The sequence below is a fragment of the Mixophyes fleayi genome, chromosome 5, assembly GCF_038048845.1.
Source record: "Mixophyes fleayi isolate aMixFle1 chromosome 5, aMixFle1.hap1, whole genome shotgun sequence".
NCBI lineage: Eukaryota > Metazoa > Chordata > Amphibia > Anura > Limnodynastidae > Mixophyes > Mixophyes fleayi.
The window spans coordinates 60604680-60618556 of NC_134406.1; the positions used below are offsets into that span (position 1 = coordinate 60604680).

Consider the following 13877-nt stretch of genomic DNA (forward strand, 5'->3'; position numbering starts at 1 on the left):
GCGGATTGGGAACCAGATGGTGTCTTTTGGAATAACACGGCTCCAATGCCTATTGAAGAGGCGTCTACTTCCACAAAGAAAGGTCGCTGTTGGTCCGGCTGAGAGAGAACAGAGGCCGAAGAAAAAGCTTTCTTAAGAGTAGCGAAAGCAGAAATAGCCTCTGGAGACCATATCTTCGGATTGGCAGATCTCCTAGTTAATGCTGTGATGAGAGCGATAATGGAAGAAAATTTTTGGATGAACTGCCGACAATAATTAGCGAACCCGATGAATCTTTGGATTGTTTTAAGGCCCTGCGGTTGAGGCCAGTCCAAGATGGCCGACACCTTGGTGGGATCCATCTGTAGCCCCGAGCCGGATACGATAAACCCAAGGAAGGACACTTGAAGAACTTCGAAGACACATTTTTCCAATTTACAATAGAGATGGTATTTGCGCAGTCTTCGTAAGACCTCCCTCACTTGTTCTTGATGAGAACATCCGTCCCGATCTCTACAGGCGGCGCCTGACAATAACTGTCCAAAACTTGACTGAAAGACACCGAGGCCCCTCTGCGCAAGACCCCCCTCCCCATTAGGCCTCTATAGAAAATGTATTTTTATCAGATTGACATCTTATGACCAGTTCTTACTGCTATATGACTACTACCAATTTAAACTGACTGTACTTTTGCACCTATTTCTAGAATATATTTGTCTGTTATTATTTTGTTTCCCTATCGTCTTGTGTTAGTTGTGGGGCACTGCAAAAGAAAATAATAAAAGTGCTTTCATTAGTGTTCCATGAACATTTTAATAGGTCTTAAGGGTTCCACAATCCCAAGATCATTGTGTAGAGTCAAACTCACAAATGTATGTTCACCAAAACACAATATTTAATCAAATGAGCATCTCCTCTCTAGTATGACAATTATTTATATCTTACAACCTGGTGCACAGAGTAAACATATAGAAACTAACTATAAATATAGCAGTCACATACCTGCCAACTTAAAAATAAGAAAAGTATTAGTGTGATTCTTGTGACCAACTTATTGTGTAACATGTATAGTATTAGATTGTTATATCAGCTTGCTTAACAATGGTTTATATGAGCGTGCTGTGTATAAAGCAGCTGTGTATAGAGCAGTTTGCTACTCCAAAAAGGACATATATATGCTTGACATGCATGGTATGGTAAAAAGGACATAATATATGCTTTATATGCATGGTATGGTAAAAAGGACATAATATATGCTTGACATGCATGGTATGGTGAAAAGGACATAATATATGCTTGACATGCATGGTATGGTAAAAAGGACATATATATGCTGGACATGCATGGTATGGTAAAAAGGACATATATATGCTTGACATGCATGGTATGGTGAAAAGGACACGATTTTTGCAGCATAATAATACTTGGCATGCACTCTGTGGGAAAAAGGATAAACTTATTGAGCTATAAACAGCACAGCGCATTAAAAAAGTAAATATTTTGCATGCATGGTATGGCAAGTAAGTAAGTAAATTCTAAGCATATCACACCCATCTGTCCAATAGTATACAGCCCAGTGTCCAGTACACTCACATACCTACCATATACAGTTACAGAGCAAGTTTAACACTCCCATGCCACCATACACTGCCTCGTCCCACCACATATTCCCAAAATGCCTCTAAATAGCCCCAGGATTACACCATGTTACCTCCGGTCATCTTGCAAACTCTTAATACCAACATACAGCCCATACTTGCCAACTCTCCCGGAATATCCAGGACACTCCCGGATTCCAGGTGGGTCTCCCGGACTCCCGGAAGAGTATGGCAGCCACCAGCATCTGCCCACATCCTAGTGAAGTGGGCAGAATTAGATCTAAAATGCAGTGATTCTCAGGGAATTGCGGCATTTGGCATAATGACACGATTTTCTGAGCCCCGCCCCCCGCACACCCACCTCCTAACAGCAGCTCCCGGACGCCAACGATAAGAAGTTGGCAAGTATGATATAGCCTCTCAATGTCAGCACAGTGCAGTTTAGTATGCCCATATACATCATTCAAACTGAACTGAATGTGTGTGCTTTTACACTATTGAGGGGGGAATCCAGAGACGTATCCATAGTTCAATGATGGGAAACAGGAGGCCCTCTGAGCTTTCACCAGCTTGTAACACTTGTTTATAAAAAGTTATTAAAGATCGATGTCTTTAAATAAAAGTATTGTTTTAAATTATTACTGAAATTAAGGATACTGAGCGGCCTTCTTGAAGGTTAGAGAGCCACACCAGGCGAAACTTGAAGTGTTTCAGGTTGCCCATCACTATAGGGGATGCATGAAATGAAGATGAAATTGAGTGGTATTAATGCAGATTACACTAAACGTGTCAGTACTGGAAATTGGGGAGGGCCATTAAGTTTCTTCAGCTGCATCAGGATTTTCCTTGATTAAAAGTAAAAACATAAAACCTATTTATTCAGCTGATTTTCTCATACGGTACTCTGAAGAAGATCCTGATTTCTGAGGGCTGAATGTACTGCATAAAAGTAACATCATGGTGATCTGAATGTTCTCCATATTTTTGACAGTTTTCTTTTTTGCATATAATGCACATAATAGTAAATAATATTTATTTTAATAAGTTACCAAAATAAAAATCTTGCTGTATTCCCCCCCAAAAAATTTTTTTAAAAACTAAACAATAAAATATAATTTCTCTTATCCAGATACATCAAAAATTGTAATGAGACAGTAAGAATAATAAGGAAAAAAACAGTTATATTAAAGCATAATGTTAACATGAAATATTGCAACTAATAAACATTCTCCAGCTACTAGAATCCTAAACGTTTGTTGAGTGTAAGCCACCACGATGACTAGATAACTAGATTAGAGTTGGGGCAAAATCATGGTGTACTACCAAAATAATAGACATCTATTAAGCATATTTGTAAAATATTATACTCTCACCTTTTATTTACCCCTTTTATCCAGGCTCCGCAGAGAACCGCACAAGTATTATTAGTTATCTGTACCTAGTCACTGACACCAACACTGATCTCAAAGTCTTCAAGCTGTGAAAATCAGCTACTTGCAGGCACAGCGCAGGGATACCAGACATTGTCTGCTCCAGTATAATGTGTTATATGCGACAGCATATTATTAGAGAGCCACACAGCACATTACAGTGAAGACGATTAGTCAGCAGAGTCCATGGAATCCATGGTACTAGGCCATGAGCTGGGGTGACTAGTACTCAAAATAGGCTAAAATTACAGTCGGTACAGGACTCTTTGATTATTTCAGCATAACTACTAAAAGTGTACAGAAAACATTTAATATTAATTTTTCAAGTACATATTAAAGCAACTGTAGCATTTAATGCTAATTAAATCATGAATTTTAGCCAACGGTAAATTTTAAACCAAATTCACTATTAATTGATCATTGAACCATGGGACTAATAGTTAACTTAATCCGAGTCTCTGGTGAAAAAATAACAAACCTCTAGTGTTCAAGAATAAATCCATATTAATAAAAATGCTTTGATTACCGGTATATTGCTTTTCTCCCTCTTTTTTTTTTTCTTTTACAGAGAATAGACATGACTAATGAGTCATAGGTTCTAGGAAAACTACATCGATGCAGTGTGTTCTCAGCCCATTTCAAAGAATTGTAGTAGAAGGGACTTTGTCATAGCTTTGGTCATTTTACTGATGTGAAATTATTAAATTATTTCTCTTATTTAGAAATGGAAATTTTACACTTTAGAATCAATTACTACCCACAAAATATGCTGTGACGCAGATTGTTACGTTTTGCACCTATATATAAAATAGTCCTTTTACGAAGAGAAAGAGGCTCTGCAGCCCCCGTTAACCAGGGAAAGGCCTCTCCACCATTTAAAACTCAATTTGAATATCCCGTCCAAAAAAATCATATCGTTATTGCATGTGGATGCACCAAGGGGCACCCAGGCAGCATTTACCGAGGAAAACCCCAATCTGTCATGCTCCTTCAATCAGGAAATGCAAACTGTTGCACCCTTCACCGATATATGCCATCTTTGCTGACAGATAAAGGAGCTATAAATGGGTGCTTTTGGACGTTTACATTTAACATTATTTTATTGTAACCATGTCAGTACCTAAAGTCGCACTAACCCTATTTTTATATTACCCATTGGAATTGTTTACTATATAAATGTACCTACCATGCAGCTCTGAAAAATATAACATTATAGTACAGTCTATTCACAAACTGCTAGTTTTACTAATGGCCTATATAGAGGGATACCATAAGACTATGTCTACAGTATATAATACCTAGTACTACACACAATAATGCAAACACCTTCTTGATGACATTATAGAAAATGGGTCAGAAGCACTTGATTCATTTGAGCAGGAAAAAAGGACAAAACAAAATAGAGAAATGTTCTAAACAACAGTTTGTCCCATCTGCAAAAACATGTTTATAACAAAAACACTAGTTATCGGAGTTGTCTTTACTGTATTTATCATTTAAATGTTTTCTTATATTGGTAGAAATGCACCTACGAATGTCCTTTCACCTATAACGTGCTCCTGGAACATTCAACAAAAATATGCTTTAGAAAGTTTAGGTCAAGGCCGGACACCCACCACCTCCAAGCAAAGGGTAAAAATCTGAATTTTTCATGAAGAAAAAGTTTTCCTATTAAATCCATATGCATTTTTTGACCAGCCAAACTATATCACATTTTTGTATGTGGGTGACTGGGACGGGGCATTTTCATGGTGGGGGGGCCCTGCCTGTTTCATTTGTACTGGGCCCCACAATTTCTGATGGCAGCTCTGCTTGCTCCTAACTGTAAATGAGGCTCTATATGTTTTGCAACAGTAACTTATTCAGCTATGTTTAATTAGGCACAAGGAAGATATCATATTATAACACAAACTGCTAGAGATTGCTTCCCTGAATGACTGGATTTAAATCCTGATGTAAATCAATACACTGAGGCCTTGAATTTCACTGCTGGTTTTATTCTTTGTCTGTAAAGTATGTACTGTATTTTCGTCTCTTATCAAAAGAGTATAAATTATTCACATCTTTGACATGGATATAAAGTTGCTGTTTTGTTCTTCTTCTGCTGCCCTGTTTACATTTTACATGCATTCCTGTCTCACTTAAGGGAAAATGAATTTCATTAAAATAACACCAAACAGGGTCTATGGCCTACTGCCATCCTATGATCTCTCTTCTGAAAGTAAGAGATTATACTACAGAAATATACTGCTCAAAAACCTGTAGAATGCTATGCCCAGAAGCAATGTAAGGCCCAAAAAGCAAAACTGGTGCAAAAGAACGTCAAATAGTGTAGAGGAAAAATATATGTTCTTAGAAAAAGCAGAAGTCTTTTGAGTATTCCTTAACAGGTAACATAATTGCAGTAATGTAAACTCACATAAGCCTGAAAATGTGAGAATTCAACGTTATTCAAAACACAGAAAGTTGTTTTTACAAAACACAACAAGTTAAAAACAAGTAAAAAGAACACAAAAGTCAACCCCACAGCCACTAGAGAGAAAGGGCACAGAATAAAATGTAAACCCCAATAGCCAAACAAGGAACACTTATGATAATGTAAATACAGTAAAGGATAATGGATAACAAGTGATCTTAATCCACTAGGGCAGTGATGAGCAGCAGCAGCCCTAGTACTGCATGCGGCCTTCCAAGCTTTCACCAGCGGCCCCCAGCTACTTCCTCTCTTATTGTCAGATTTATTTGTTTGTTGTAATGCTTGTTTATATTACATTACAATGGCTACTGATCTGTTATTACATTTAACCTCCACTAAGGCACCGCTATCTTCTAGGACTGCAGCTGGGGTGAAAATTAGATTTCCTGGCAGTCTTTGCTGCTGGGAAGAGAAAGATGGCACCGCAGGAACCACTGCTGGATCACATGAGATTGGGGGAGCGCACATGCAGGCACAAATAGTATAAGATTTCCTGCCAGTGCCATGAGGAACCGAAGGAAGAGCCCCAAGAGGGTGTGGGCAGTGGCCCCAGAGGACCTTGTGGGAAGGCTGGGGAGTTTGGCAGGCTGCATTGAGGAGGGATGCCCAGCATGCACCTGGGGCCAGAACTGGAGAGGGCACTGAAAGAAGGAGTCACCGGAGAGTATTAGCTTGAGAGACACCAAGGAGACCCAGAAAGAGATACAGAGACGTTGAGAGTTCTGGTGCAGAAAGAGACTGAACATTATTGCCCCGAAAGAGGGAAATGTTTAAAGTCAACTTATTAAGAGAAAGAGACACTTTTCCCTATCACTCAGACTGTGGGAATGTTATAACTGCAGCCGGTCAGCATAGAGAAGCTTGTGATGTGTGACACTGAGAGTAAAGCAAGTCCCTGGTCAGAGAGGGAGTCTCCAGACTTGTGTGAACTTTCATTTGAGCTGGGAGGATTGCAACCAAGATAAAGATGGTCAAATGTCCCTCTGCATTGCTGCTTATACACCACTGACAGATAAGTGTATTTCACTTTACAAGAAAACATATATATAATGCAAAGAGACTAAGATAAACCTTCTACTCTTCCTAAGTTGTGCGAGTGCCGCATTACACACCTACGTCAGCTAAAGACAATGACAAGCTAATAAGTTACTACATCATTTATGGAGGATTGTGGAAGTTAATTACCACAGAGATACTCTACAAACATTCAACTATAACCTGAGTTATTCAACAAGCGCAACGTTACCCAACATTAACAGTACTGTAATAATATTTATACTGACCAGTCACCGATATGAGTGTGGTGTGAGTTTGGTGAGCACGTGTCAGTATGAAGGGGTGTGCATGTGATTGAAACTCACACTGTTGAGTTGCTATTGTGTTAAACAAGATTAATATTTAAGTAATATATATTGAGAGTCTATTCTGTCCTAAGGATTTACATTAAAGATATTTATCTGTATTGTATATTACTATTGCTTGTATTTATTGAATTGTTCGTGTTTACTTATTGGTGGCTGCTACTGACCTCTTATACAGTTTACCCCATTACCTTCCTTACCCTTTAATAAATGTGCCAAGGTGGATTTTGCAGAATCTTGTTTCAGGTACAAGGAGTCTTCCAGTCATCCCCTAATGGAAGACCACACTGCCCACAGCCCCACAAGTGTGAGAGACGATTCAGGTGGAATTACTGTGTCATCAGCATAAGTGAGGACACACAGACATACCCCATTCCTACAATGCCCGTCTCAGACCTGGCCTGATGGTGCTACATACAAATAATAACATATTATTTGATTAATGTATTGTTTTAAATTATTACTGGTTGTAAGGGTGATGTTCGACTCTTTTGAAGCTTAGAGAGCCGCTTATGTGGGCCCCATAAATGTATCAGGCTGCTCATCATTACTCTAGAGCCCAGGACTAGCTCTGTAAAAAGAGAGCGATATATTGTATATAAAGTCCCAAACAACAGATACACAGTAGCAAGTGACAACACTTTGTAAAAAAAACATTTTATCAAACATAGAGGCAGTGAAAGCTACTCATGAGATGGTTTAGTGTAATCAACAAATGATAACAACTAGGCCTCATATCATCATCACCATTTATTTATATAGTGCCACTGATTCCGCAGCGCTGTACAGATAACTCATTCACATCAGTCCCTGCCCCATTGGAGCTTACAGTCTAAATTCCCTAACACACGCACACACAGAGAGACTAGGGTCAATTTTGATAGCAGCCAATTAACCTACTAGTATGATTTTGGAGTGTGGGAGGAAACCGGAGCACCCGGAGGAAACCCACACAAACACAGGGAGAACATACAAATTCCACACAGATATAATTGAAGTTGTTAATTGTAGGTGTTTAACATGATTTCTTAAAGCCTATTACACCTAATTTAACTCCAATTGTCTACAAATAATATAAGTGAAATGACCTGTACAGCCATTCACTGTGCTTCAGTATGATGATGCCTGCAGCTTGTCAAAACATTAATGTCTGCTACAATATAATGGAGTTCTATGGGAGCACTCAATAAGCATGACACACTATCCTGCAATGTATAAGGTTTTGTTTACCCTCCTATCTAGCATTATTTTCAACATATGTGTACAAGGGTAAAGCATAAGAGAAATCCTGGATGAATAAATAAAACTCAATATTGCAGCATCTCAAATAATATACCAGCCAGGGTGGTGCCAATTCAACATGTTGCCCTTTGGATCTCACAGGCTTTTATACATTCTGATGGATACAGTTCTGTGCTTTGAGTGTGTGCATAGGAGATGTTATATTGGCCTTCAAGCGAGAGACATAATGGGAACAAAACATGACAATGTCTGCTTTGGTGGTTGTCTGAAAGCAATGGCACAATGAGGAGTATAGGGCTATTAATACACTTACCCCGAGCAGCATGCGTCACCTTGCCTGCACACTAACCCTGTAAAGCAAATAATTTCAAGAAAGAACCAGGCACACTTGCTGATAAAGCTCACAGGTCTCCTACGGAAGGACAGATGACTACTTGCTAACTTCCCAGAAAGGTTATTTTGCCCTGTGCAGCCACAATGCTTCCATTTCTGGGAGTGCTAGTTGATGAATGATCATACATGGATTCTAAACTAGACACAGTGGACCTGAGTCATTCAGGAAAGTAAAGCAAAAAAAAGGAGTAACTTTGCACCTTAACATTGGAGGGGGAGGTAAACTTAAATTGTGATGGTAGATTTATAGTTGGGGTAAGACATGTCCTATTTCAACTTTAAATTTCAGTAAACAAATAAAGCTACCATAGTATTTGTGTGCTACATGAAATTACAGCCAGGATTTAACTTAGGTGCACAATAATAAACTTATTTGCACCCCTTGCATTGTAACATGGTTTGTCCAGGAGAAAATTTACTCCATTTTTTGCCTTACTTTCCTTAATAAATCAGGCGCAGTGTTGGATATGGGTTCATGGATAGCAAGCAGATTGTGGTACCACGATGCATCTGGTTATGACAGTGACACTTGCTAATGGCTACATTAGCCACTCTCTAATAAACCTAAAATGCAAATAGGCTTATATAACAGAGCTACAAAACACATACTCAATGATACAAATAAAAGATTCAGCAGCGTTTCAAAGAGGAAGATATTAAAGTCAAGTTGTGATGGTGACTTCTGTTGTGCCTCTTTTAACCATCTTGATAACAGAGAACAATAGCTCACACTCTGCTTTGCATCAAATATAAGGGTCCATTTATCGAAGTAAGATAAACCCTCAATTCTACCATTTAGGACTTCTCCCTACTTTCCAAAGCCCCACAGCCGATGAAGACTATCGTTGGCGGTAGCCATCACTGGGAGCCTCGTGCAATGCTTCCTGATGCAAAGCTGATTTTTTTTTTTACGTTTTTTTAAGCTTTTTTTATCTAGTTTTCTCTATTTCAATTTTAATATTTTCTTAATAAATTGTCCCAAAAAATATATTCAATCTCAATCACAATCAAAAACTTTATTAATGTAGGGGTCTCAATAAACAGAATCCACAGGATGAATTTCAAATACATTTTCACGCTATGGGAACGCAATACATATTTATAAATATTATTAGTAGCTCCTTTATATAAGCCAGCTTGCGCTGTATGTTTAATGGTCTTTTAAATGTCAACTCAGACAGTTTGCCCAATACATGAATTTTAGGTATGATCTGCAGTTTGTGCAACCAACTACGAAAATTACAAATTAGATTTACATATGTATTTTTATCCATAATATTCATGTTTCACTATTATACTCAGACTTGAATATTGAGAGCGATGGCTAGTTTTCTATTTGCCCCGGGGATACTAATTTTGAAACTTAAGCATTCCGATCTTTTTGATGACTGTGATAGTAATATAACTTATGTACACAACAAAATGCATGTGCCTGAAAGCACTGACAGCATGTAGCCTATGAGAGGGTTAAACCAAACTCTTATATAAACATTACACTACAAAATTGTGATATCCTTACTTAAAGTATGAAAACCTCACATAGATAATTCATGTACAGTTCTAGATCACTGGGCAGTCATCTTACTAGACTCCACTGGTTAAGTTATCTCTTACACAGTAATCATTCAGTGTTCTCCAGGATCAAGTCCTGGAGAAATGACCACTAACTGTTAAGGCTAGTGTGAGTTCTTCTGAATTTTCATGAGAAAGTGTCCCAAACCATGTGAACCCTGTGGGTCTGTCACTGGGCCGAGGAGATACAATGGTTTAAAAATTTGCATTTGTGGAGATTTATTCTTTAAATAAATTACCTATATAGACTCTATAGAAGCAATTTAATTAGGTGCATGTTGCCTTGTGCATGACCTCACTCATTTTTGCTCACACCCATGTGAAAATCCTGATTTTGAATTAATATTTCTTAAGTTATTAAGTATTTGGCTGTCCCAGTCTTGCTTCCTGTCTCACGGGAAAGCTTTCCAATCAGATCTATGAAAATTTACCAACTATCGACTGTATATGATCACTGTACAGTCACCAAACATTGCACAACGCAAAGACAAAATAGTGGCTCTTTGGGTCTAGTCAAACTTGAAGGTATTCAATTAGGGCCTCATTTAGAGTCGGACGCAATGTGCGTCTAAGATTTACATGAAAGAGTAGGAGTGGGAGTGTGCCGCAGCTTGGTAGGGTATTATGAGTGGTGTCCAACCCCAGTTGCATCCCACTCGTAATACCTTACCAAGCTGCGACCAGTTCCTGCAGCTAGCTAACTACTTGCGCCACCTAATTCCTGCCGCACTTTTTCAGTCTTGTTTTGATGTGTGTTTCACCTGCGTCTTGATCCGACTAGGGTAGTTTTTACAGGTAGACGCCCACAGTATCTGAATTATTCACGGTCACGCCTACATATATCCGTGTTCTACCCTTTCCCTCGTACTGAGACGCAAACTGTCGCAAGTGTACACTGCGTCTTAAAAGCAGACGGAACTGCAGGGAACTGTTGCTTGCTGCACATGCCACGTCAGTGGAAATGTGCAGGATGCGCCTGAAATGGACTTTGCGTCTGACTCTAAATGCGGCCCTTAATGTGTATTTAGGCTGAGAGCTTTCTCAGAGCTCTCTAGTCTACTTCGACACTTGCACAAAGGTGGTATAAAACTACATGCAAGGAAAAGCACTTGGTATGTAATTCTGAGAACAGAAAAATGTTGCAGTAAGATTCATATTGACAAATATGGAACAATAATGATATACAGCCCAGTATACTTCTTTACTTCCCCTTAGTGTAATATGATCAGTTACATGCACATTGCACTCAGAATCATAGTCATGACAGTCAGGAGGCAAGTTGAGTACCTTGCCCCAGGGATCACTTTGACCCTCCGAGAGAGGTGGTAAAAAGGTCTCATCAGAGCACATTGCAACCGCTCACTACAGAGATTGTACAACAATGTGAAGAGCAGTTAATAGACCAGTGGTTCCCAAACTGTGCGCCTAGGCTCCCTGGGATGCTGCAGCGATCTCACAGGGGTGCAGCAGCCAGGACTGGTGGAAAGCAAGGCGGGGGGCTACTTGGTAATTATTTTGGCTTAGGGTTGCCTTGAAAAAATTTTGGAGACCCTAAGGGTGCCTCAAACTGAGAAAGTTTGTGATCCACTGTAATAGACAATAATGTATTGAAAACCTACCACTGGCTGTGTGATGGCAACACTCTCCAGGGACTTGATTTAGGAACAGGAACTATGAGAACTCAGTTAACAGCCCACCTCCCAGAGTCACAATGTCAGCACTCAGTCATTTTAGAACAGACAACCTGTCAGCCCATCTCCTGGACCTTCAATGACAACAAAGCCATGTACTGTAAGTTGCCAGGCAAAGGGGACAGGTACACAAGGGCAGAAGCGGCAATATTCATAGGAGCACCACTACCTAGACTGCACTGATTATGTAGGGACAGCATTCACAAAAGGGTTGCGATCCCATTTCAGACAACAGAAATTCCTTGGTAAATTAATGTACTTTGAAGGAGTGCACATATGCAGGTGAAAGAGCACACAAGCAGACATGCATTTTGCAATTCACCCACCTATGTAGATGACCCCAAATGTTAGTCTGTGAATACACATATATATATATATATATATATATATATATATATATATATATATATATATATATATATATATATATATATATATATACACATACATACATACACACACACACACACACACACACACACACACACATATATATATATATATATATATATATAAAACATAGCTATAAAACATAGCTAATTAACCATTTTGCACAATACTGACTGACTGTGACATTAAGGAATAGGTAGGCATGGTTGATATGCATGATATGCATGCAGCAGTGTGATCAGATGCCTACAAACGTTGTGGAATTAAGTTTCATGCAAGCAGATGAGCAGCACAAGAATGAAATAGCGTGCAAATGCAGTAGGAGCGCACACCAGCAGCAGCTGCCCCACTGACTGACACAAGTAACGGGCATTGCGTGGTCCTAAATACACGTCCACACACACCCCCTCCTACTCCCCCTCGGGCCTAGCCCCAGTACGACACAATCTCTAATGGCAGCACCACGGCGGATATAATAATACACAGAGCACGCAGCTGAGCCGCCCCCTGGCTCCATTTATTTATATATATATACGTCTGTCTTCCTTCCTCTGCTGGCATATCATGTATACACATCCACTTACAGCCGTCACACTGGGATGACAGCATAGGGTACACCTTGTGCTCCTCCCTATACACCGTGCATGGGTGACCACCCCTCCCCATCCCTTCTGTGTACTCAGTGCCAAGGGACAGCACCAGCGCACACATGACAGAGGTGACAGCCCTGCACCCCTCCGCCACCACACCTAGCAACACAGCTGACAGGACGCAGTAGATACCAATGGCTGCCACCAAGGGCAGCACAACAGTAGGGGTCCGGGGGTGGTTGCAGCACCATTTATCCCCCACCCAAGGGGCGTACACTATACCTAAGCAGGGCGCGCAGAAAGGGGTGCAACTCGCAGCTGTACATATACACCAGAGGGGGTGGGTAGGTGGGTGCATGTGATGCATGGCTATAGCTGGAACTGTGCATAGCTGATACACTCAGTGGGACCTTGCACAGTGAGCGATACCTCCAACATGTAAACGTTATAGGTTTGCTGTGCTGATATGTCAACCAAATGGGTACTTGGTTGCAGCCCTGAGACCATGCACATTTAAGAGCAATGCAATAGTTTGGTCCCTGCACCTTCTATTCATTACTAGGTTATAGGTGGGTACACAGTTGTGGGGGTGCAAGAATAGTGGGTACTTACCGATATGGTTGTCCTCTATGTGCTCAATCAGCTCGGCCAAGGTGGTGAAGTGGAGTCCGCAGCCCCCGAAGCGGCAGGCATTGGAGAAGAAGGAGGCAGCGGCGATGCCTGTCATCATGGTGTGGTCATTGATGTCCCGGTAGGGCTGTGAGTGGGAGCCGGACAGAGATGGAGGGAGAGAGGATGGCAGCCGGTGCTGGAGGGAGGGATGGAGAGAGGGGGAGGAGGCAGCGAAAGCGTCGGGAGCGGAGGAGGCGGCTGTAGGGAGCAGCTGAGAGAAGGGGTGGGGGCAGCCGCAGCTGGGACAGGAGGAGGAACAAGCAGCCCTCACAGCTGGACTGACAGCGACCAGGCTGGTGTGACAACTCCGTCCCCTCCACCTGGTGCTCTCAGAGGAAAACCTGTCCCGCTACTTAACGCACGTTGTGTTGCAATAATAATAGTTAAGGAAAACTCAAGCTGCTTCTAAATGGAACATCTAATAAAATATATGGCAATGGCATATGTCTGATTTTTCATTACAACAGAATTTCAAGAAAACTT

At 40.5% G+C, this 13877-nt stretch overlaps 1 protein-coding gene across 1 annotated transcript in view; it reads right to left on the reverse strand.

Annotated features, from left to right (window-relative positions):
* Positions 1-13570, reverse strand: part of JAZF1 (JAZF zinc finger 1) — a 213177-nt gene extending 199607 nt beyond the window's left edge. The window contains exon 1 of the mRNA XM_075212279.1: positions 13335-13570. Within this exon, the coding sequence (XP_075068380.1) occupies positions 13335-13452 (118 nt within the window). The 5' untranslated portion in view covers positions 13453-13570. The remainder of the gene's footprint in view (positions 1-13334) is intronic.
* Positions 13571-13877: the final 307 nt, after the last annotated feature.